At 38.4% G+C, this 22,834-nt stretch overlaps 1 protein-coding gene across 3 annotated transcripts in view; it reads right to left on the minus strand.

Moving 5' to 3' along the window:
- DNAH8 (dynein axonemal heavy chain 8) overlaps positions 1 to 22,834 on the minus strand; it is a 322,448-nt gene that overhangs the window by 191,209 nt on the left and 108,405 nt on the right. For all 3 annotated transcript variants that reach the window (XM_026448101.2, XM_026448099.2, XM_026448100.1), the window contains 8 exons: positions 21,618 to 21,853; positions 19,721 to 19,825; positions 15,655 to 15,768; positions 13,127 to 13,189; positions 9,719 to 9,819; positions 4,930 to 5,067; positions 4,535 to 4,775; positions 1,685 to 1,884 (listed from right to left, as the gene is read on the minus strand). In XM_026448101.2, the coding sequence (XP_026303886.1) occupies positions 1,685 to 1,884; positions 4,535 to 4,775; positions 4,930 to 5,067; positions 9,719 to 9,819; positions 13,127 to 13,189; positions 15,655 to 15,768; positions 19,721 to 19,825; positions 21,618 to 21,853 (1,198 nt within the window). The remainder of the gene's footprint in view (positions 1 to 1,684; positions 1,885 to 4,534; positions 4,776 to 4,929; positions 5,068 to 9,718; positions 9,820 to 13,126; positions 13,190 to 15,654; positions 15,769 to 19,720; positions 19,826 to 21,617; positions 21,854 to 22,834) is intronic.

The raw sequence follows: 22,834 nt of genomic DNA on the forward strand, positions 1-22,834 counted from the left end.
GTTTTTCCCAATACTCAGTTTATACTGTTTCCCGGGCCACTGGTCGAGAGCTGAAAGGCAGTCAATATGCCAAAAACATCTTCCAAATAAAGACATGTAAACCAGCATGGCATGGACAGGCATCTAGGGAGATGAAGCAACTAGATAGGCCAAAAATGGTTCTGCATAGACAAAAAAAAAGTCATCCTTGATTTTGTATAACTTCTAAAGATGGAAAAGGAGATCTGAAACAAAATCAAGCATAGCTAGTTTCTGTCCTTTGGCCAGATACCTGCAATTGTACAACTTTGCGTGGTCAAACCCACCATGGCCCATGAAGTCCCATGGAATCAGGGATCCACCAGGGAAGTGTCACAATCCAGGCAATATCTACAGTCAAGTCTCACCCAAGAAGACATACAGCTTCCTTCTGAAGTCACATCAAAGTAGTCCTAGAGATCCAGCAGGTATGACTCACTACTAAGTCAGTCTGTGGTTAGTTCTGGAACAGGCTTTCCAGACCTACTTGGCACTGCAAAGTTCTCTAGGAGAAGAATCTCCCAGAATGTGATGACTTCTTAGCTATCCTTATACTCTTTCTGGCAGGGCCAGAAGTTTGTAAACATTGAGTTTACTAATACACAAATAGGTATTTTACTAATCAGGTTATGTCCAAGTAAGTATGAATTTAAGAAAGCCTTCAAATCCTGAATTTCTTGGCTGCAGACACTGGCCAGGTGAATCTACAGCCCTTCTTCAAGAGGTTACATCCAGGAAGTCAGACGGCAAAATCTGCAATGAACCATAGGGAAACAGTAGCCCACGAAGTCTAGAAACTACTGAATATCCTAAAAGCAGAGGATGCATCCGAGGACCTTGACCTTTATAAATTCAACCAAGAACTCCCTGGACTGGCAGCTTCGTCATTACGCAAATACAAGACTGCCCCTGGAGCCAGAGGTCATGCAGGATGCCACTCACTAACCAGTGATTCCAACCTGGAAAAGGGATATTAGCTATTGCTTAGGTGTGTTCAGGTGAAGAATAGTTGAGAACTACTGCGTAGTCAGCTAGAGGAATAGAGGTTGCCAGTGCCAAAGACCTGACAGAATATTTAATCTGACTAAGTCCTGTAAGAATTTCCTAAAGCTGCACTCAAGATCATAGGTACCTTCGAGCTGGTCTGTAAATGATGAACAGGTGACCTCACTCAGACCATTATTTCACCATAAAAAATGAAAGTCTCTACGTAAGTGCCAAGCCCCTAATGGGTAGATTGCTCTAGTGGTAGATTGCTCTCACGGGTGGCCAGCAGGCTTTTACTGGGCCATTGGGTGAAGGCTTGAACAGGATTAGCCAAGAGGTCAATGATGTCAAATCAGAGGAACAAAGGAGAGAAAAGATAAAATGAAGAAGTCATCTCAGTGGAGAGTCAAGACCTTCAGAGGACACGCTGCCAGTTTGGGGAAGAATAATTAGGATGGGGCCCACCAGGAAAAACAGGGAAGGGGAGATGAGTACCATTAAAGAAGAGATGGAGGCCATGATTATTAGGGGAAACGGGCAGTTCATATAGGGACAGACAAGATAGAGCGATTTAGTGCAGAATCCTATCCAATGCAAGAGCTTTAAAACTGAGCTTTTACTTAGAATTTTATAACCCTAAATATCCCATTTAAACCTCTCCCGCAAATTATAAAATTACCTGTTGCTGAGTAAGGACCCTAAGACCATCAAACTATCCTCCATCAAAGTGATAATTTCTCCTGATTCGGTTCCTTTGAGCAGGAGCTCTCCCTTTCCCTTAAATGCTGCAAAACTCAGATTTTGGTTGGTCCAATTCTCAATCACCTGAGTCAGCTTGGCTTCGATATCCTTCTCCTTAATGGCAGATATGCAAATATCCTTTGAAGGAAAAGCAAAGAATATGTCATGATGTTTTCAACTACAAATTAAGTGCATCACAAAATCACAGAATATTTTTTAGCTTGAAAGGGACCTGGAAGTCACCCAGTTCATGTAGTCATTTTACAGCCAAGAAAAGGCTTCGGATCATTGTGTTGCAACTTGACACTAGAGCCTTATGACTCGCCGACTACTAATTATTTTTCTATACCACATACATGAAACAATGGAACTTAAATCATCATTTTTCAGATTATGTTTTCAATTGGAGCTTCCGGCTAAAATGGGGATAATCACAGCTGCCCTGTCTATCCTAGAGGTTAGCTATGAGAATCAAATGAGAACATACACGAGAGTCTTTTGAACTCTTTCAAGTAACATATAGATATTACTATATTCCTGCCTGTTCTGGTCCTAATATGAATATCTCATTTGCTTAAACATCAATTGTTTTTTTTTTCCTATGGGTTTTTCCATATTTTGGGGGGAATACTTAATAAGAAAGACTCATGAAAGAAAATAAAAATAACATATTTTCCCCACAATGCCTCAACTTGTGTTCATAGTTAGAATTACAGAGATGAAAAAGAATTTAAAGGTGTGAGATGTTTCCACAAATGATCATAACACAAATTAGTGTGGAATAAATGTCCTAAGAATGATGTGAACCATAGTGATTTCTGAGGACGGAGGCCTGTGCTGAGGAGGAACGGCTTCATAGAGGAGGAGATGAGATTCCAGCAGAGAATCTCTGGGAGGAAGAGGAAATTCTGTCCTGAAGGGAAGGCTTCCTTTAGAGGCAGTGAGTCCAGTAACAGCAGGAATCTAATTTGGCTAATGCTAGGGCATGTGTGGCTGAGCAACTAGACGTATCTGGGAAGACAGTACTAAGACTCAGTTTTGTGTACCAAGAGTAATTAACAGAATCCTGGAATTACTTGAAATTGTATAATAAACCACAGCCCACATTATTAAGTATAAAAACATACTTATAAGAAGCAGATGATCAGCCAAAGTGTTTCTAACTCTTTGTTTCTTTGTGATATTTACAAATAGGACAAAAATGCTTTGAAAGAAAAGCTTTTTGTGTACACATGTCATCAAAAAGAGGTAGGGGAAGGCAGAAAACTCAAACCATATATTTGGGAGATTTCTGGTCACACGGTGCATTTTCCTAACTCCAAAAACATAGAATAATGGATAAAATAATTTTTTTAAAGTAAGTAAAAAAGCAAACCACCAGCCTTAAAAACAAGATAAACATCTCCATGAACCAAAAGTGGAAAAGCTATGCAGACCAGTTGGTGGAGCTGAAACACAGGCATGAGGGCCCTGGTCACTGGGGCCAAGCCTCTGGTTCCCATGGGGTGAAGAAGAATAGAAATGATCTATAGGAGCACCTGGGCTGGGGTCTAGAGCCCTCCAATCATGGAAGGAGGCTGAAAACACTGCCTCCAGCTGCCATCTAGACAACTAGATTAAATGGAATGTGGACCTGGGGAATGGGGTGACACAAAGCCAGTCCCACGACCAGGACCTGAAACAGGTCAGTGCACGCCTGGATTATCACACTACAGCACAGGAGGGGATGGGGGATGGAGACCGCTGTTACAACACCTGGCTCTCGGGCTCTCAACTTGGGGCTGAGGGGCCATGGGCAGTGGAGGAGGCAACCACAAGGCCCCTAAACAAGGAAAACTAAGACATGAATGGACAGAGACAATTTTAACACATTATATAAGCCAGATTTTTTGAAATCCTGCCATTCAAAATGAGTCCTCCCAGCCACCCCAATAAAAATGACAAAATCCATGAAAAAATCTAAGGCTCAGAGGATAACCAACATAAAAAGCAACCACAGCAAAAATTCAGTACAGGTGAAATTAATCTTAAAGAAGAATCTGAAAACATCTTTATATTTAATTTAGAGTTGTTGAAGTATAGGTAAAGATAGTATAGATAAAATAATATTGGCCACGAGTTGATAAATGTTAGAGTAAGGAGAGCTTTACTTTTGTAGGTGTTTGAAATTTTCTCTAATGAAAAATATTTAAATAATTATGTTTAAAATGTTCAAAGAGATAAGCAAAGACATCTATAAATCTATAGATTTGAAACCTACAGATCTGGAAATATATATAGATTTAAGACTCTGTAGATCTAAGAATCTACAAAAAGGACAGAAAAATTTTAATGCAAAAATGAAAAAAAATGGTGGCCACAAAAAAGAACCAATTAAAAATCTTGGAAAGGAAAATTGTAATAATAGAAAATTCTAAAAACTTAATAGACTGAACAGGAAAAAGCATAAAATTAGAAATTTGGAAAATAGTTCAGAGGGATTCACCAAGAACACAATACATACATAAACAAATATTTTTTAAGTGGAAGTGCATTCTGGGGACAAGGAAGATGTATTGAAGGGCTCCAAAACAAATGTATTTCAAATAATGTATTTCAAATAATCATATAATCTCATTGAATAACAAGATTATTTCATAAAAGTCAAGAATGTGCAGGATCATTCCAAATTTTGAGGGTGCATTACAGAGGGCAATTGGTCCAACCTCTCATAAAATATCTGTACAACTCTCAGAAAAAAGGGACATTCTTTAATGGATCATTGATAAGAACGTATACACTTATGTACCTCAATATCATCCTTATTTTTAAGGAGTGGTGCTTCCATGATATTTCTAAGGCAAAAAGAATCAGATTCCACATCAAATGGGGTTCCAGTTAGTTCGGAGATTCTATCCCAGTGCCTCTGTTTCATGGCCTTATTGGTCATCATTTCCAGTAGAGGACATGACTCACTGAAATCATCAATTCTCTTTCTGAGATCCAGAAAAGCTTGCCAGTCTTTAAGTCCTTTTGGAAGTTTACGACATCTTTCAGAAAGAAAGAGAAAAAAAATGCCACCTTCACATTTCTTTGAAGAAGGTTTTATGTATATACAGTAGTATATTAGGGAATAAATTAGCTTCTGAAATACCTATAGGATCCTAAGAAGATAGGCATTATAAAAAATCCATTGAAACTCACCTGTTTTGAAATTCCAGCAGTTCTGCATTAATTTTTTCAATATCTACATCTCCCCAAAGTATTTCATAATAACCACTAATACTGCTCATTACAGTGTCATACAATCCGTACAGCTTCTGCAGCAAGTTGAGTTCTTTTCTGGGAAACAAAGTAATTAAATTATTTCATCATGTATAGTATTTAATAAATTCCATTATTGGAAAGGCAGAGTTCATCCAATCAAATATTTCTTTCTTTTTTTTTTTTTTTTTGAGACAGAGTCTCGCTCTGTTGCCCAGGCTGGAGTACAGTGGCCGGATCTCAGCTCACTGCAAGCTCCGCCTCCGGGGTTTACGCCATTCTCCTGCCTCAGCCTCCCGAGTAGCTGGGACTACAGGTGCCCGCCACTTCGCTCAGCTAGTTTTTTGTATTTTTTTAGTAGGGACGGGGTTTCACCATGTTAGCCAGGATGGTCTCGATCTCCTGACCTCGTGATCTGCCCATCTCGGCCTCCCAAAGTGCTGGGATTACAGGCTTGAGCCACCGCGCCCAGCCTCCAATCAAATATTTCATACATTGTGTGTACAGTGTATTATAGATACCAAATGCATACAACTATATCTGTTTTCAATACAAGGACTTTGTTAAAGATCTGTTATTATGGTCAAGTTTACAGCTCCCAAATATTCCAGACATACTATAACTTGACATTAGCAAATGGTTTATTTTGTAAAGAAAAAACCTTGCTATTTTTTAATGAGAAACTTACTACAACAATCATTGCAAACAATGTGACCAAAACTTAATGATAAGGTCATAGCTGCGGCTAAGGTTTCATTTGACTTTTTTTCTTTCAAATACAAGCTGGATTTTATGAGAACGTTTCCCTCGACTAAGTCCTGGTCTGCCTTTAAGACTGAGCTTAAACATCCTATTCCTACCAGAAGTTTTCCCTCATGTGGCCAGGTGTGGTGGCATGTGACTGTAGTCCCAGCTACTTGGGACTACAAGTAGTGATGTGAAAGGACTGCTTGAGCCCGGGAGTTCAAGGCTGCAGTGAACTATGATTGCACCACTGCACTCCAGCCTGAGCAACAGAACAAGACCCTATCCAAAACAAACAAACAACAAAATTCCACATGTGCCCAGATGAAGTTACTGTATTTAAAACAAGAATAAAAGGTCCGAGTAAAGGAAAAGGTCCTAAATGTGTAAAACACCAAATTGACCACTTAACAGAATTTGTGGATTCTCCCAGAAATTCCTCAGCCCTTAGTATACCATAAGGTTCTATTGGATTCAATTTTAGTTTTCAAGTTTATTCATAAGGATTGATATTCACAACTTTTATTCTTCATTAGAGATACTTCAAAAACCAAACATAAATTTTTTATGAAGTAAAGTCATTCTATAATTTTATTTTATTTTATTTTATTTTACTTTATTTTATTTTTGAGAGAGAATTTCGCTCCGTTGCCTAGGCTGGAGTGCAGTGGCACGATCTCGGCTCACCGTGATCTCTGCCTCCTGGGTTCAAGCGATTCTTCTGCCTCAGCCTCCTGAGTAGCTGAGATTACAGGCAGGTGCCACCACACCCAGCTATTTTTTGTATTTTTAGTAGAGACAGGGTTTCGTGATGTTAGCGAGGCTAGTCTTGAACTCCTGATCTCAGGTGATCCGCCTGCCTCAGCCTTCCTAAGTGCTGGGATTACAAGCATGAGCCACCGTGCCCAGCCCATTCTAGCTTGTAATTACCATGTAGGCATAGAAGATCCTTTTACAAATTGAAAACACATTCTGCAATCTTAGTTGTCTTATTTTTCCAATTCTTGATTCATTTTTCATCATTCTTAGAATTATTTCATTATTATTATTATTCTCAACTATGCTAAAAATGACTTAAAAAAACAAGAAAAAAGAATGATGACATTGCCTAAAGGGTAATTCAATAGTGAAAAAAAAGTGACTATTGTATCATCCTCCAGGCTTCTTATTGTGTTACATAAAGTATTGCAAAATCTTTCAAAAAAGTATATAAGAAAGCCAGAGACACCATTTTTGTAGTCTTTTGATTTTTGCTTGTTTAGCTTTTATTTAATACAGTTAAGAATTCAGAATTTTTCATTTTCTACCTAAAAGGGCAAAGAGAAGAAAATTGACAACGAAATGTGTTTTCTAAGTATTAAACAGAAAAGAGACAGCAGCATTCCCTTTTGATGGTGACATTGATTAATATGTGAAATCTCATACTATGTCTTCAGATGATGATAACCTAGATGAATTTTATAAAATCCAGTAATTTATAAGTAAACAATATATTTCTGTAGACTTCAATAGAAGTAAGGGCCTTATCATGCAATATTTTGTAACAAGAACCTAGACTATCTCATTTTGTGAAAAAGACAAGTCATAGTGTTCCTTTGTTATTTATGATATTTACATAAGTGGTATTTGATACATTTCATAAGTGGACAAACATCGAAGTGAGATGTGTATTCAAGGAAATGGATGATTTAGAAATTTAAAATTTATTGGAACTGATCATTCAAATCTAAAAGTAAAGTCTTCTGTATTTATGGAGCAAAACAGATGACAGTCTTCTTTTAAAAAAAAAGGTGACTGAGTTTTCAACCGTTTTGAATCTTGACAATGCAAGTGCAAGAAAAATCAGAAGTAATGATAAGCCAGAGATTCACTGGAGATGATTTAAAATATGAAATCCATATTTACAACATGGATATGCTCCAGGTTCACACGTGACAGCTGATGAGGAGTTAGTCTCATACAATGCTGGTCCCCATTTTGTATACATACATCTTCAAATCAGGATATTACAGAATAAAAGTTTGAGTTTACTCTGCTTAAATTCTTATTAAATCTTCTAATAAAAGTGCTTCTCCGCCAGATATGGTGACTTGCGCCTGTAATCCCAGGACTTTGGGAGGCCAAGGCAGGTGGATCACCTAAGTTCAGGAGTTTGAGACCAACCTGACCAACACGATGAAACCCTGTCTCTACTAAAAATATAAAATTAACTGGGTATGGTGGCACATGCCTGTAATCCCAGCTACCTGGGAGGCTGAGGCAGGCGAATCGCTTGAATCCAGGAGGTGGAGGTTGCAGTGAGTCGAGATCACACCATTGCACTCCAGCCTGGGCAACAAGAGTGAAACTCCATCTCAAAAATAAAAATAAAAAAAAAGTGCTTCTTGGATGGGTGCGGGGGCTCACACCTGAAATTCCAACACATTGGGAGGCCAAGGTGGGAGGATCACTTGAGCCTCAAAGTTCAAGACCAGCCTGGGCAACATAAGGAGGCTCCTGTCTATATAAAAATTTTTAAAAAATTAGCCGGGCCCAGTGGCACGCGCCTGTAATCCCTGCTACCTGGGAGGCTGAGGCAGGAGGATCACTTGAACTCTGGAAGTTGAGTGATTCCACCACTTCACTTCAGTACTAGCAACAGAGTGAGATCCTGTCTCAAAAAAAAAAAAAAAAAACCGCTGCTCCAAAGCTTTTCTCACCATTCTTACCATTGTGTAAATTATTCACAAAATTTTAAATATCAAAATGAAAATGGTCCGTTGGTCCAGATGATAAATGGTGATGATGATTTCTCCTGCTAGCCTGAGGGTGAACACATTGGATCTCAGGTTGAGTGTGCATCACAATTACCTGGAGTGTGTAAAATGCAGATTTCCTAGGACCCAATCCCAGAGGTTCTAATTCAGTAAATCAGAAATGAGGGCCAGACATCTGCAATTCTAACACAATTGGCTAATGGATTACGTTTGGAGGGTAACTGTTTTAGAAAGAGAATACAAACCACCTACCCTAAATGGCTGAAGCATTCATTTCTCTTTAGAAAACTTCATGTCTCTTTTCATGAAATTTTCATGCTGTGGCTTGAAGGAAGTCAGCATAAAGTTATTTTTTAAAGCCAAGACTCTAATGAGCTAATACTATCACTGCATTAATGTTGCTTTTAAGGAAAGCTATATTTCAAATTCTTTGAGAATATTCTAAAATTCGATTGAAATACACTTGTTTATATGTGTGATTTATAATCAATTAGCTTATTTGGCCTTCAATCTCAATAAATTCTATGTCTACTCAATGGGGAAGAGCATTTTACCATAAATGGAGTAAGAAGGCAAGGTGAGCCAGCACGGTGGCTCATGCCTGTAATCCTGGCACTTTGGGAGGCCGAGGTGGGCGGATCACGAGGTCAGGAGATTGAGACCATCCTGGCTAACACATTGAAACCCCATCTCTACTAAAAATACAAAAAAATTAGCTGGGCATGGTGGCAGGTGCCTGTAATCCCAGCTACTTGGGAGGCTGAGGCAGGAGAATGGCGTGAACCCAGGAGGAAGAGCTTGCAGTGAGCCGAGATCGCGCCACTGCACTCCAGCCTGGGTGACAGAGCAAGACTCCGTCTCAAAAAAAAAAAGAAGGCAAGGGGAGCCAGGAGGGTTATTCCTCTAAATAAACAAAAGTTACTCAAAATTGCAGTGCTTCTGCATAATCACTGACACTATGCAAAAACAGTCAAAGTAAAGCATAGGCTAAATATAGACCATGCATGCTCAAGATTTTAGCAACATATTTTCTACTCCCCTAGAACGTTTCTTTTGTATATGAGACTGTGTGTCCGATTTGTCAGGAATAGCTAGAATAAGGAGAATATTCAGTTGTGCTCCAAGCTGTGGTGTCCTCTGCATAATAAAGGATTTAATGGTGACATGATTCTTCTAATAGATAGTATTTAATTATTTGCATGTAATATTTGCTTATTTTCTAAACTCACCTGGTTTTTTGTAAAACCTCATAGTCAGTCACAGGCAATCCAAAAAGTTGTTCACCAGATGAATACGTAACAAATTTCCTCCACAGATCATCAAAATTGGCCTGTAACAAAGGTTTTTAAATTGTACTAAAATACAATTAATTCAGTAGAATTAAAGTAGAATTTATTATCATTGGGATAAAAGCTAGGTTGAGGCTCATTAAGTAATATCTATAAAATAAGGATTTGTGAAGCAAATTTATACTGATACCAAGCTATCAGAGGAAAAGGTAAACACTTAGGAAAGTTAGATTTCAAGCATTCTAAAAGCACTCATTTTATATAAAATTATTTCTTTTTCTCCAGAAGGCCTACATTTCAAGTTCCCATAAGTACATCTAAAAGTAATAAAGCTGCATTTTAAAAACTCTACAATTCCGGATTTTTCAGTAATTTAGACTGGCCATCTCTATCCTACCGGGTTCAAATGAGCAAAGTGTTAGTATAATCCATTCAGTCCTGTTTTCTCTACATGCAATGAAGAGTCTATAAAAAAGAAGATTCAATTTTAACACCATTTGAAATAATTCTAACCTCTTAAATCAGCAAAGTTAATGCACATGTCTTTTAATTTTTCCTTTCGAATTGGAATTTGAATATCCTATATTTGAGATGCTAAATATTAGCAATGTTCAAAGCACAAATGCCAACAGAAGTAACCCATCTGTGAGGACATATGAGCACTCTGTGTAAGTGGCACAGCATACTCCCGAAAACCCTAAATTCCCAGCCCTGGAGAATATCCAGCATCAGACCTCACAAGGCTTAGACAAAAATACAGGTCTGACAGATAACGTTAGTATATTTTACAGAACCCAGATCAGGAAGGCACGAAGATACTGGGGGAACTCAAATGAACTCTTAGTTCCTAGAGGGCAAGGGCCATATTTTGTACTTTGTGTATTCCTTGGTGTTTGGCATGGTGGTTACTTGATAAATGTGCTGAAGAGTCCATGGAACTATGTGAACACTAAGGAAGGATAAACAATAACACTAAAGTTAGAATGCATTAAAATAGTGGTGTTTAAACACTTATCAATGTGTAAAGACTATAGATGGATGCCAATCACTCACCTCTTTTTTTCTTTCAGGTTCCAAGTAACATAAAAAGACCCACAACATAAAACGACCCACAGCATCAGCTGAACAGGAATAAAGTATCAGCTTTGTCAACAGGCCAGCAGGGTGCCCAGGAACTCCCCAAAACACGTATACATTTGCATGAGAGAGCACCATCAGGATCCAGGGCCCAATATAAGGCACCTCTACCTCCGCAGATCCAGACTTTGGCGCCTGCTTTTTTTTAGGGGGTTGGAGTACACCTCATTTTGAAAAGGGTTGTGTCTGCGAATCTGACCTCAAGTCACATATCCAGCGAGGTGCATGGCAAACAGCCTGTTTGGCTCACACCCCGAGGCACAGGCAGAACAGAAGGTACAGAAAGGCAAAAGATGTGCCCTACATTGTCTTTTTTTTTTGAGATGGTTTTTTGTTGTTGTTGTTGTTGTTTTACTTCGTTTTGTTCGTTTTTGTTTTTGTTTTTTTGAGATGGAGTCTTGCTCTGTTGCCCAGGCTGGAGTACAGTGGTGCAATCTCAGCTCACTGCAACCTCCACCTCCCAGGTTCAAGCAATTCTCCTGCCTCAGCCTTCTGAGTAGGCTGGGATTACAGGCACATGCCACAATGCCCAGCTACATTAGTAACCCCTGGGTAAAATCTTGGCACATAATGTCCCAGTTGCTGACTAATTAATTGGTTTACATCACATGCCTTAAATTTTCTCTGCAAATTTGAAAACAAGGTCATCCGCTCAAACAAGCCCCAAAGCTACTCTTCCTAACACATTCCCTTCAATACACAGTTCTACCTTTGTCTGTATGCCCAAGTTGGAAAGCTTTAACTTTTTCCCTCAAATCAGGTTTCAAGTCTGTCAATTCTGCTTCATTAAGAAACTCCTGATCCATCCAACTTTCTTCATTCTACAGGTGTCACTTGCTTGGTCTCAATCTTTACAACGTCTTGCTTGTGCTACCAAAACTGCCCTCAGTTTCATGTTCCTCTCTCCAAACCAGTCTCCACACTAGTACCACTAAAAATCTTTTAAAAACACAACTATTTTAAAAATTCAAGTATGATCGTATCACTCTCCGCTTAGAACCTTCCAACCCTCAAGATAGAATTCAGACTCCTTGTTATTGCCTACCGGGCCCTCCACTCGTGCTGGCTGCCCACTCTGTCACCTCGTTCCTCATCACTATCCTCTTTAGGACTGCATCCCAAAGGGGCACTACCTACCCTACACTCCTTACATCTCCCCATATCGCCCTACCAGTTTCCTCTCTGCCGGGCCTTTGTATGAGCTGCAAATTCTGCCTAACTTTCTTTTTCCCCTCCTTCTTCCCCTGGCTAACTCTAATTAGTCCTTCAAGATGCAGCCTAGATTCTTCCTCTTTCAGGAAGCCTTCTCCATCTGCCCCAACAGCCCGTCTGTTTCCATTACAGTTTCCGTTACACAATTTCACATACCTAGGTCACAGCTCTCATCGCACTTGCAATTATCTCTCTAGCTTGCTGTCTCTCTATCAGATTTTAGCAGCTTAGAGGTAAGAACCACTTCTTAATCAAATTTCTCCTGAGCAAGTCACATAGTAGGCATCTGATCTTTTTTTTTTTTTTTTTTTTTTTTTTGATTACTAAGAATGCAGATGGGAAAGGGGACATGAAAAGAAAGTAACCACACTATTCAGCCACTGTGGGAAACAGGAAAAAGAGCAGGAGCAAAGAACAGAATTGCTTGATGCTCCTGAGGAGCAAGTTCACATAAGAATCCATGAATTTTCAAAGTATTAATCCATGTGAATGTGTGAACTTTCTCCAGATACGCTCAGCAATCTGAGTGTAGAAAAAGATGGTGAATGATTGGCCTGATCCAATGAGTACTGTACAGGCAGAGCAGATAGGACAAAGAAGTGGGGAAATTTAAAGAGATGGATGCAAAAGGAAGACAAAATAATGAATACAGAGGGAAAACATTTGCCAATATTTAAAGTATTATTTTGATAAATTTTACTATATTATGATTTGTTATTACTTCACATATCAAATGAAATGCTTAGAACTAAAATAAATTATATACTTAAGTTGAAAATCAGTCTTATTCTCTAAAAATACAGAGAGCTATTCTGTAGAGAGGAGCATGGAAAGAGACAGAGGAGTCAATTGCATCATTTAGCAGATTAGAATACAATTAAGGTCTAATGTACTTGAAACACAAACTTTTCCATTATAAAGTAAAACCTACATCTTTTCCTAAAATCATGTTTTTTTAAATTACACATTGTCAATGTAACAAAAAAAATGTAGTTTCACCTGAAATATCTGTAGCCTGTTGCTAGCTTCTTGGGGTGGTATATTTGGAACCATCGGTCCTTCCTGTAAGGAAGAATAGAATCTCCATTTTCATTCTGAATCATATGTATTTTTCAGTTTATTGGGTTTATCTATTATTTCCATTTAAATGAACAAGCATTATTTTTAATTTAAATGATTTAATTGTGTCCTGTACTTGAAGATTTTATTTATTTCTAACAGCTTTATTGAGATGGAATTCACATACTATACAATTCATTCATTTAAAGTGTACAAGTCAATGATTTTTTAGTACATTCACAGTGTTGTGCAACCATGACCACAGTCATTTAGAATATTTTCTTTTTTTTTTTCTTTTTTTTTTTTTGAGACAGAGTCTCGCTATCACCCAGGCTGGAGTGCAGTGGCCGGATCTCAGCTCATCGCAAGCTCCGCCTCCCAGGTTCACGCCATTCTCCTGCCTCAGCCTCCAGAGTAGCTGGGACTACAGGCGCCTGCCACGTCGCCCGGCTAGTTTTTTGTATTTTTTAGTAGAGACGGGGTTTCACCGTGTTATCCAGGATGGTCTCGATCTCCTGACCTCGTGATCCACTCGTCTCGGCCTCCCAAAGTGCTGGGATTACAGGCTTGAGCCACCGCGCCCGGCCTAGAGCATTTTCATCACTCCATCTTCCGTTCATTTTTAAAGGACTTTGACACAGCTAATAAAAAATGTGACAAAATTACATTCTGTATGGAGTGTGTACCCCAAGGGCTCTGCCCAGTTTCATTTCTGATTACAAATGATGATGCTGTATTAGAACTGTGTATTAGAATAACTGATACAGAGTTCTGAGAACAGCCTCTTTTTACTAATTGTTCAGCCCAATATGGAAATAGGGACTCACGGAAGTTGAATATTTGGAAGAAGCAGAAAGCAGTGTCTGGTGGCTATGAACCAGAACACAGTTGCAAAATAATCCCCAAAACCAGTCCCCAAAATAAGTAAAGGCATAAAATAATTTACTCTATAGCAACAAATTAAAATAACAGGGGCTACTTCCAATGGAAAAATGAAGGCTATTAAGTATATTAACATGGTCAATCATGATAACGATGGATATACTAAATAATAGACTAGATTCCCAATATAATAGTGTTTAAAAAATAAACTGAGGCACAATAATTTTTTTAAGTTTATCTGAGCACACAGCAATTCATCAGTTGGGAAACTCCCAACTAGACTTGGTTCAGGGTCTCCACTGCAGAAGGCTACAAAAGTGAGCACAGAAGTAATACAAAGAAAACATTTTATTGGTTTCACTTATAAAGTTGTCTTCTTTGGTCTACCCTGCTGGAAAGTCCCCAGTTATATAATTACAGGCTTGTTTGCTGCTTCTGATTAGTTGAGCTGTTTCTAATATAGGTATTTATAAGAAATAGCACATTCAGATTTGCTTATGTCTGCAAATTGTGCAAGGGTAAGGTAACTTAAGATGCCTGACTGGCTGTGTCTGTTCAGGGATTCTTTAGACCTGATCTCCATTTAAAATTTACTTTAACAATAGAATGAGGGGGCAAATCAACAGATATGTTTAGTACATGCTAAAAAAGAAAACAAAAGCATTACATAAGTGACTGGCTGTGTCTGTTCAGGGACTCTTCAGACCTGGTCTCCATTTTAAACTTACTTTAACAATAGAATGAGGGGGCAAATCAACAGATATGTTTAGCACATGTTTAAAAAAAAACATTACATAAGTAGCACCAAGGGCTTAAATCATCTTATGAATACAGATCCACTGTGACCACTAAAAGAAAGAATATTTCAGGGGAACATATTCAGTCTTGAGTTTAACTTCAACGTCAACATTATCAGTCAGAATACCAGTTTGAGTAGCGTATGGGACTGACCCAGTAAGACATCTATTATTTATTCTCAGGGACCTTTTTGGTTCTCTAAGAGTTAGTGAGAATGCACAATCAATGGTATAATATCCTGGTATTAGGCGTTTATAGTTTCTCACAGCCTGCCAACAACCATATTACATTTTCTACCATGAGAATTCAGGACCCGAGAAAGGACAAAACCAGACCCTTTGTTCCTTCCACAATCTCCAAAGTTGTTGCTCCTTTTAACAGTAAAATCTGTTTTCTTTCTCTATAAAATTTGCTTAAAGCAAGCTTGCCCAACCCACAGCCCACAGGCCACACGAAGCCCAGGAGAGCTTTGAATGCAGCCCAACACGAATTCATAAACTTTCTTAAACAATATGAGATTTTTTTGCAATTTTTAAAAGCTATCGTTAGTGTTAGCGCATTTTATGTGCGGCCCAGAAAAATTCTTCTTCTTCCAATATGGCCAGGGAAGCCAAAAGATTTGACATCCCTGGTTTAAAGGATTAGCTATCTCCTTTTTCTGATAGCTGCAAATATGCAAATATAGCCACTTACATGCAACATACCTATTCCTCTGGGTTCATCACTTTCATTTCATATAAACATATCACAGAACATTTCAACATACAGAAAGAAAATACTTAAATTACCAACTCATATGCTTCTGCAAAGTTTATCACGTCCTCACGAAAAACTTCCACAGATTCAAGTAGATTGCTTTTAAACTTTGGCTGCACTTGAACTAGGTCCTCTTGTACAGAAACCTAGAATAAAAAAGAATATTCAACCTGAGAGTGAAAGTGACATTTTAAAAACAAAGATTACAATCCTATTCCAATAAGTTTGTTATCTCACAGATATCCTATATGAAAAAGGAAGTCTCTGTTTGCTTGTAATAAAATATATTAACAACTCAAATGTACCTATAGGAGACTCAAATCATTCTAGCCTGTGACTTAAGAGGCAAAGTCAATTTCTCTGTAACTGCTTCTAGTTGATCCAGGTCAGACCATTGCTGTGACCTGGAAGAGAGTTACTATTATTGGCACAGTCTGGGTCACATGTTGTCTGTGGGGCCAGGCCAAGACCTGGGATTAGCAATCTCTAATAAGTTCACATGCCTACAGTGGCTGGAGCAATTTTCTAAAAGAAAGTGATATTACTCTAGGTATTAAAAAAAATAGCAAATACCTTACACAATGGTCCTGAAAGACTCTGCTGAAACTTTCAATAATAACTGTCAGCACTTAAATAATGCTTGCTATCTGCCATGCTCTTTACATATGTTAACTCTTAATCTTCATAACAACCCTATGCAGAAAATTGTACTATGCTAATATGATTACCATTTTACAGATGAGAAAACTGAGGCACAGAGAGGCTAAGTAACTTCCCCAAAGTTCCAGCACCAGTATCAGGCAAAGTCAAGATTCAAACCCTGGCTGTGTAGTTAGAGGGCCCCTGCTCTTAACTGCTCTCGACAATAGCAGCTATCTTTAGATTGGAACATATACTACCTCAAGTTTAATGGTGACTGCAGTATATAACAGTCTATCTCTGCTAAAGGCTGGGTTAGTGGGTTTAACACTAACCATTAAAGAGACAGAAGAACAACCTAAGTGAATCCTCTTTTTGTTTTGTTTTGTTTTGAGACGGTGTCTCACTCTGTCGCCAGGCTGGAGACTGGAGTGCAGTGGCACAATCTCAGTTCACTGCAGTCTCAGCCTCTCAGGCTCAAGTGATCCTCCCACCTCAGTCTTCCAAATAGCCAGGACTACAGGTGTGTGCTGCCACATCCAGCTAATTTTTGTATTTTTTGTAGAGACGAGGTTTTGTCATGTTGCCCAGGCTGGTCTGAAACTCCTGGACTCAAGTGATCCACCCATCTCAGCCTCCCAAAGTGCTGGGATTATAGGTGTGAGCCACCATGCTCAGCCATGAATCTTTTCCATTGAATAATAGCAGAAAATTGTGTTTCACTAAACCTCAACAGAGATTTCCTATTTCTTTTCTAAGACTCGCTCCTCTGACTAACCAGCAAGAGGAGTAAGCTATTGGTTAATATTGGACATGAATTTAAATAAACGTGAGTTCTTTTATTTCATAAAAGTATTTTATGTACATTACCTCAAGTAAGCCTCCCAGACACATAAAAAAACTAGCCTTCCTAAATGATCCCAAGAAGAAGTTGAGAAACAAATGTTATTAACTTGCATAAAATCATCCAATTGACTGGTAGTAGAGCTACCAGTGACCTCAACTTCAGTTTTGTGTCTCCTTGCTGTTGTGTCTTGCTTCAGTATAATTAAAGAATGTAGGTCATCCCTTGGAGTTCTTTTTTTTTTTTTTTTTTTTTTCTGAGATGGAGTCTCACTCTGTCACCCAGGCTGGAGTGCAGTGGTGTGATCTCAGCTCACTGCAAGCTCTGCCTCCCGGGTTCATGCCATTCTCCTGCCTCAGCCTCCCAAGTAGCTGGGACTACAGGTGCCTGCCACCATGCCCGGCTGATTTTTCTGTATTTTTAGTAGAGAGGGGGTTTCACCGTGTTAACCAGGATGGTCTCGATCTCCTGAACTTATGATCCGCCCACCTTGGCCTCCCAAAGTGCTGGGATGACAGGCATGAGCCACCATGCCCGGCCCCTTGGAGTTCATTTTTAATGTCTAACTTTTGGTGTATAAATGTTTATCAACTTCAAAAACGCTTAGAGAAAGTTATAGCTATCAAGTTCTACATTAAAAGAGAAAAAACCCTCAAATCAGTAACCTCAACTTTGCAAATTAAACAAAGAAGAACAAATTAAACCCAGAGCAAGAAGAAGAAAAGAAATGATAAAAACTGGAGCACAAATAAATAGTAGAGAGACTAGAAAAACAATAGACAAAATCAACAAACCAAAGTTTTTTATTTGAAAAGACTGACAAAATTGACTACCTTTACCTAGACTAAGTAAGAATAAAAGAGAGAAGATGCAAATTACTAAAATTAGGAATGAAAAAAGGGACATCACTACCAGCCTAACAGAAATAGAAAGGACTATAAAGACACAATCAGTAGAGTGAACAGGCAACCTAGAAATGGGAGGGGAAAATGAAGAGTTGTTGTTTAAATAGAGTTTCAGTTTTGCAAGATTTTTTGCAAGTTCTAGAGATTGGTTGCACAACAATGTGAATATACTTAACACTGCTAAAATGGTTAAGAAGGCAAATTTTATGTTACGTGCATTTTACCACTATTTTCTTTTTAAAGCTTAGCACAAAGCTACCATAATCAAGACAGTGTGGTGCTGGCATAAGAATAGACATATAGATAAAAAGAATAGAATTGAGAGTCTGAAATAAACCCTTACATCTATGATCAATTGATTTTCAGCAAGGCTACCAAGACAATTTGCTGGTGAAAGGATAGTTTTTTTCAGCAAACAATGTTAAGGCAACTGGCTTATCTACATGCTTTTATATGAAGTCCAACCCCTAACTTATACCATATGCACAAATTTAACTCAAAATGTATCAGAAACCAAAATTTAAGTGCTAAAGTTATAACACTCTCATAAGAAAACATGGAAGTAAATCTTCATAACTCTAGATTGGGCAATGGTTTCCCAGAGAACATACCAAAAACACTACCACCAACAACAATAAAAAGATGAACTAGACTTCATCAAAGTACAAAACTTTGTGCATCAAAAGACACCATCAATAAAGTGAAAAGATAACCCACAGAAGAAGAGAAAATATTTGCACATCACATGTCTGATAAGAAACTTGTATCCATAATATATAAAGAATTCTTACCACTCAAAAATAAAAAGACAACAAAATTTTTAAAAATCAAGCCAAGGATTTCAATTCACATTTCTTCAAATAAGATATACAAATGACCAATAAAATGGCCACATGAAAACATGCTCTATTGCATTCGGCATTAGGAAAATGAAGTCCTCACACATGAACAATATGGATGAACTTTGAAAAATTATGTTAGGTGAAAGAATCAAGTTACAAAAGACCACATATTGTATGATTTAGTCTACATTAAATGTCCAGAAAAGGAAAATCCACAGAAACAGAAAGTAGATTAGTGGTTGCCAGGGCTGGGGCAAGAGAGAGAATCAGGAGTGATTGCCAATGAGCATGGGATTTCTTTTGGGGGGTGATGTTTTAAAATTAGATAATGATGGTGGTTAAGCAATGATGTAAATATACTAAAAAAACACTGAATTGTATGCTTTAAAATGGCAAACTTTATGGTATGGGTATTCTATCTCAATAAAGTCATTAAAATAATTTACAGTCTCACATTGCTTGATGATGGTAATAGCTGAGAAATGTGTCATTAGGTGATTTTGTCGTTGTGTGAACATCATTGAGTGTACTTACACAAACCTAGATGGGATAGCTTACTACACACCTAGGCTATACGGTATGGCCTACTGCTCCAAGGCTACAAACCTCTACAGCATGTTACTATACTGAATGCTGAAGGTAATTCTAGACACTGATAAGCATTTGTATATCTAAACATAGAAAAGGATCAGTAAAAATATGGTATTATAATCTTGCGAGATCACCGTTGCATATGCAGTCTGTTGTTGACTGAAACATTGTTACGTGGCACACGACTGTATATTAAGCTTTAAAAAGGTATAAAATACCTTTTTTTCTGGAGATAGTGACTTAAGAAAAAAAATAATGTAATTAAATTCATACTTACAGCTTTGCTCTGCAATTTGTTGAAAGAATATCTTAAGGTATCAACTGCTTCTGATTCTTCTTTGGTTACTTCAACTTCAAATCTGTTTAAAATAGCATAGGCTTCCTACAGGATGAAGGTGGAGTTTAGAAATATCACAAGGGAAAGCCATTGCCAAATCATTTAGATGCCTTCTAGAAACACATTCCTATGTCTTAGAAGAAGACGGCATGTTCTAGAAAAGTGGTTTCCAAAAGTAAAAGTGTGTAAAAAGCACCTTTCGATTCTGACTACCAGATACTAACTCTGGATCATGGGCTCTGAAATCTGCATTTAATAAGCACTGAGGTGATTCTGATGGAGATGTATATGTCTCTCTTTTTCCTCTTTGACCCTGTGTCAACACCACATAAGATACAGACTGTATTAAAATAGGGGTTGACTATACAAGGAACAGAATGAAATGATGTGGGAGATACTCCAAAGAAAAGAAACTTGAATGATCCAGGGTCCAAGGGATGTCCAGTAATTGCCGTCATCAAAAAATAAAAATTAAAAAAAAAAAAACCAGTATGGTAAAGAATTAAGCTTCTGCAGTCAGGGAAAAATTGATATAATAATTTATTATATCTTGAAGTCTGGCTGGTCAGCATCCAAAATCCCCAAATACCAACATTTCTTCAAAGCAGTAAAAGTATAAAGTTCATTAGTTACCAGAGAGTATAAACTCTCAATGGGTTCAAGAAAGCATAAAACAGTCATAAATATTGGGTACCATAAGGAGGTAGTGGTGGTGTCAGTTCCCCAGATATTGCAGGCAATGAGGCACTGCATTATTTATAGACAACAAAACAATAATAAAAAGAATCAAAAGCCTGATTTTTATCACCATGTATCAGAAATTCTAAATAATATTAGTTCTAAAACATTCTAAATATGAGTAACAGACAAACTCACCAAGGCTGTCCAAGTCCTGATCCCCAAAGTCTGTGAACATACTACCTTACATGGCAAAAGGGACTTTGCAGATATGATTATGTTAAGGAGCTTGCTATGGGGAGATTACCCTGGATTAACTAGGCGGGTCCAATGTAATCACAAAAGTCCACATAAGAGAAAGAGTGTGGCAGGAAAGCAGGTGTGAGAGAAGACACAATGACAGAAATGGGGGTAGAAGTGATGGCATCACTGGAAGGGAATCATGAGCCAAGGCACATGGACAGCCCCTAAAAGCTGGAAAAAGGAAGGAATGGATTCGCCCCTAGAGCCTCCAGGAGCAACATGGCCCTGCTGACATCTTGATGTTAGCCCCATTAGACCCATTTTTGTACTTCTGATGTCTAGAACTGCAAAATAAACAATCTATGTTGTTTTAAGCCATTAAGTTGGTGGTGATTTGTTATAGCAGCAATAGGAAACTCATACTGTTTCCTAAAACCATCTTTCATTGATCTAAGTTCCAGCAGTTTACTATGGAGCCTGAGGGAACTGTTTCCGCCGTAGTGCCTGTGGTCTCACCGGTCATGAGTGAGACCTATAATTGGTTTCTAAGGCAAGCCAAAGATTTTGGGAGAACTTGCCTAACATGTTGGGATTGACATGACAAGGGGTAATTATTTCTTTCCATAAAATGTTGGTGCCAGTATCAAAAATTAAACACTACCTCCCTCAGTATAGCATTATTAATATATAAATATTCATTTGTACTACAACAGTGTCTTTTGTATACTGTTCACTGTTGATAATTGCCAAAATTCTCCCAAAGACATCAACATCAGAGACTAGAAATAGGCAGACTGTGTTACGTAATAGATGAATATGTTAAAGAACCACTTTCTTAGTGTGTCTCTATTTCCTTAAAAAAAAAAAAAAAAAAAAAAAAGCATTCCAAGAAAAAAAAATGCAATCCATTTCTTACTTCAATTGGTCCCAAAGTCATGTCCATTTGAATTTCATTATCACGTATGCAAGACAAGGCTTCCATTGCAAATCTGACGTCATCTAAATCACGAATAGGTCTAGATAACTTCTTCAAGTATTCATTAATAAATGCTATCATGTCTGACATTTTCTTTTTGTATTCTTCATTCAGATAGCGACAGAGTAACATCTTCCATGCCTTGGCCTCGATGGATAAGGCCAATTTCATTGGCTCTGATGAAGACAAGAAGAGATTAAATTAGAATATAACTGGCATTCTGAAACTATAAGGGCATCTATAACTCCTCTGTCCAATTCAGTAGTCACTAACTACATGTGGCTTTTGAACACTTGAAATGTGGTTAGTATGAATTACATGTGCTGTAAGATTACTAGATTTTGGAGACTTAATTCCTGTCCCCACAAAGCATGTATCCCCATGGAGATGTGCATGAGTTTGACACCACAGCCCACGGGGGAGCATTTCTGAAATTAGTTCTATCACTGTTCTGTGTGACCTTCGAACTTCTTCTGACCATCCCATTAGTGGCCCTCATTCATTTCTGCATTTTTCTTGAGGGATCCCATGAGGTGGAGTGAAATTTATTGTTTTGTCTATCAAGCCATGACTTCACAGGTTCCTTGCTTTTCTACTCCCCACATCATCCACATGGTCAGAGTATCTGTCTACCCTGACCCTGTACCCTGGACCTAGCCAGTTGCCCCAGGTCAACATGACCTATATTATAGACCAATCAGAGTCCTTTCTAGAGCATTTGAAATGAGGCTTGAGGAGGAGCCACGTAGTCTGGGAAGCAGAAAAAATTCATGCACAGAGGGAACAAGAAACGAGAGGCAGAGAGAAAGAACTTCCCCAGCTTCCTATACTGTCCCTGCTTCTGGTCCATTCTGAAGGCTCAGTTGCACTTTGGATTCTGGGATAAACCTTTTCTCCCTTAACATAGCTCAAATGTGTTTCTGTTCTTGAAAACAAAACAGCTCTAACTAGTCAACTCAGCCTTATCAATCCTTCCCCTTTTACCTCTCAGTACTCCTACACCCCCCCAATTCTGCCAAGCTTGAAACACAGCTGCTCTGCTCTTACCTTCCAACCACTAAACTTAGAGGCCTGTGGTGCTGAGGAGAAAGCGTGGCCTGAGAACAACCATGCATCCAGCCTGGTGATTGAGGCTGTGAGATCATATCTCATGAGGT

The sequence above is a fragment of the Piliocolobus tephrosceles genome, chromosome 5 (genome assembly GCF_002776525.5).
Source record: "Piliocolobus tephrosceles isolate RC106 chromosome 5, ASM277652v3, whole genome shotgun sequence".
In the NCBI taxonomy this organism is placed as follows: Eukaryota; Metazoa; Chordata; class Mammalia; order Primates; family Cercopithecidae; genus Piliocolobus; species Piliocolobus tephrosceles.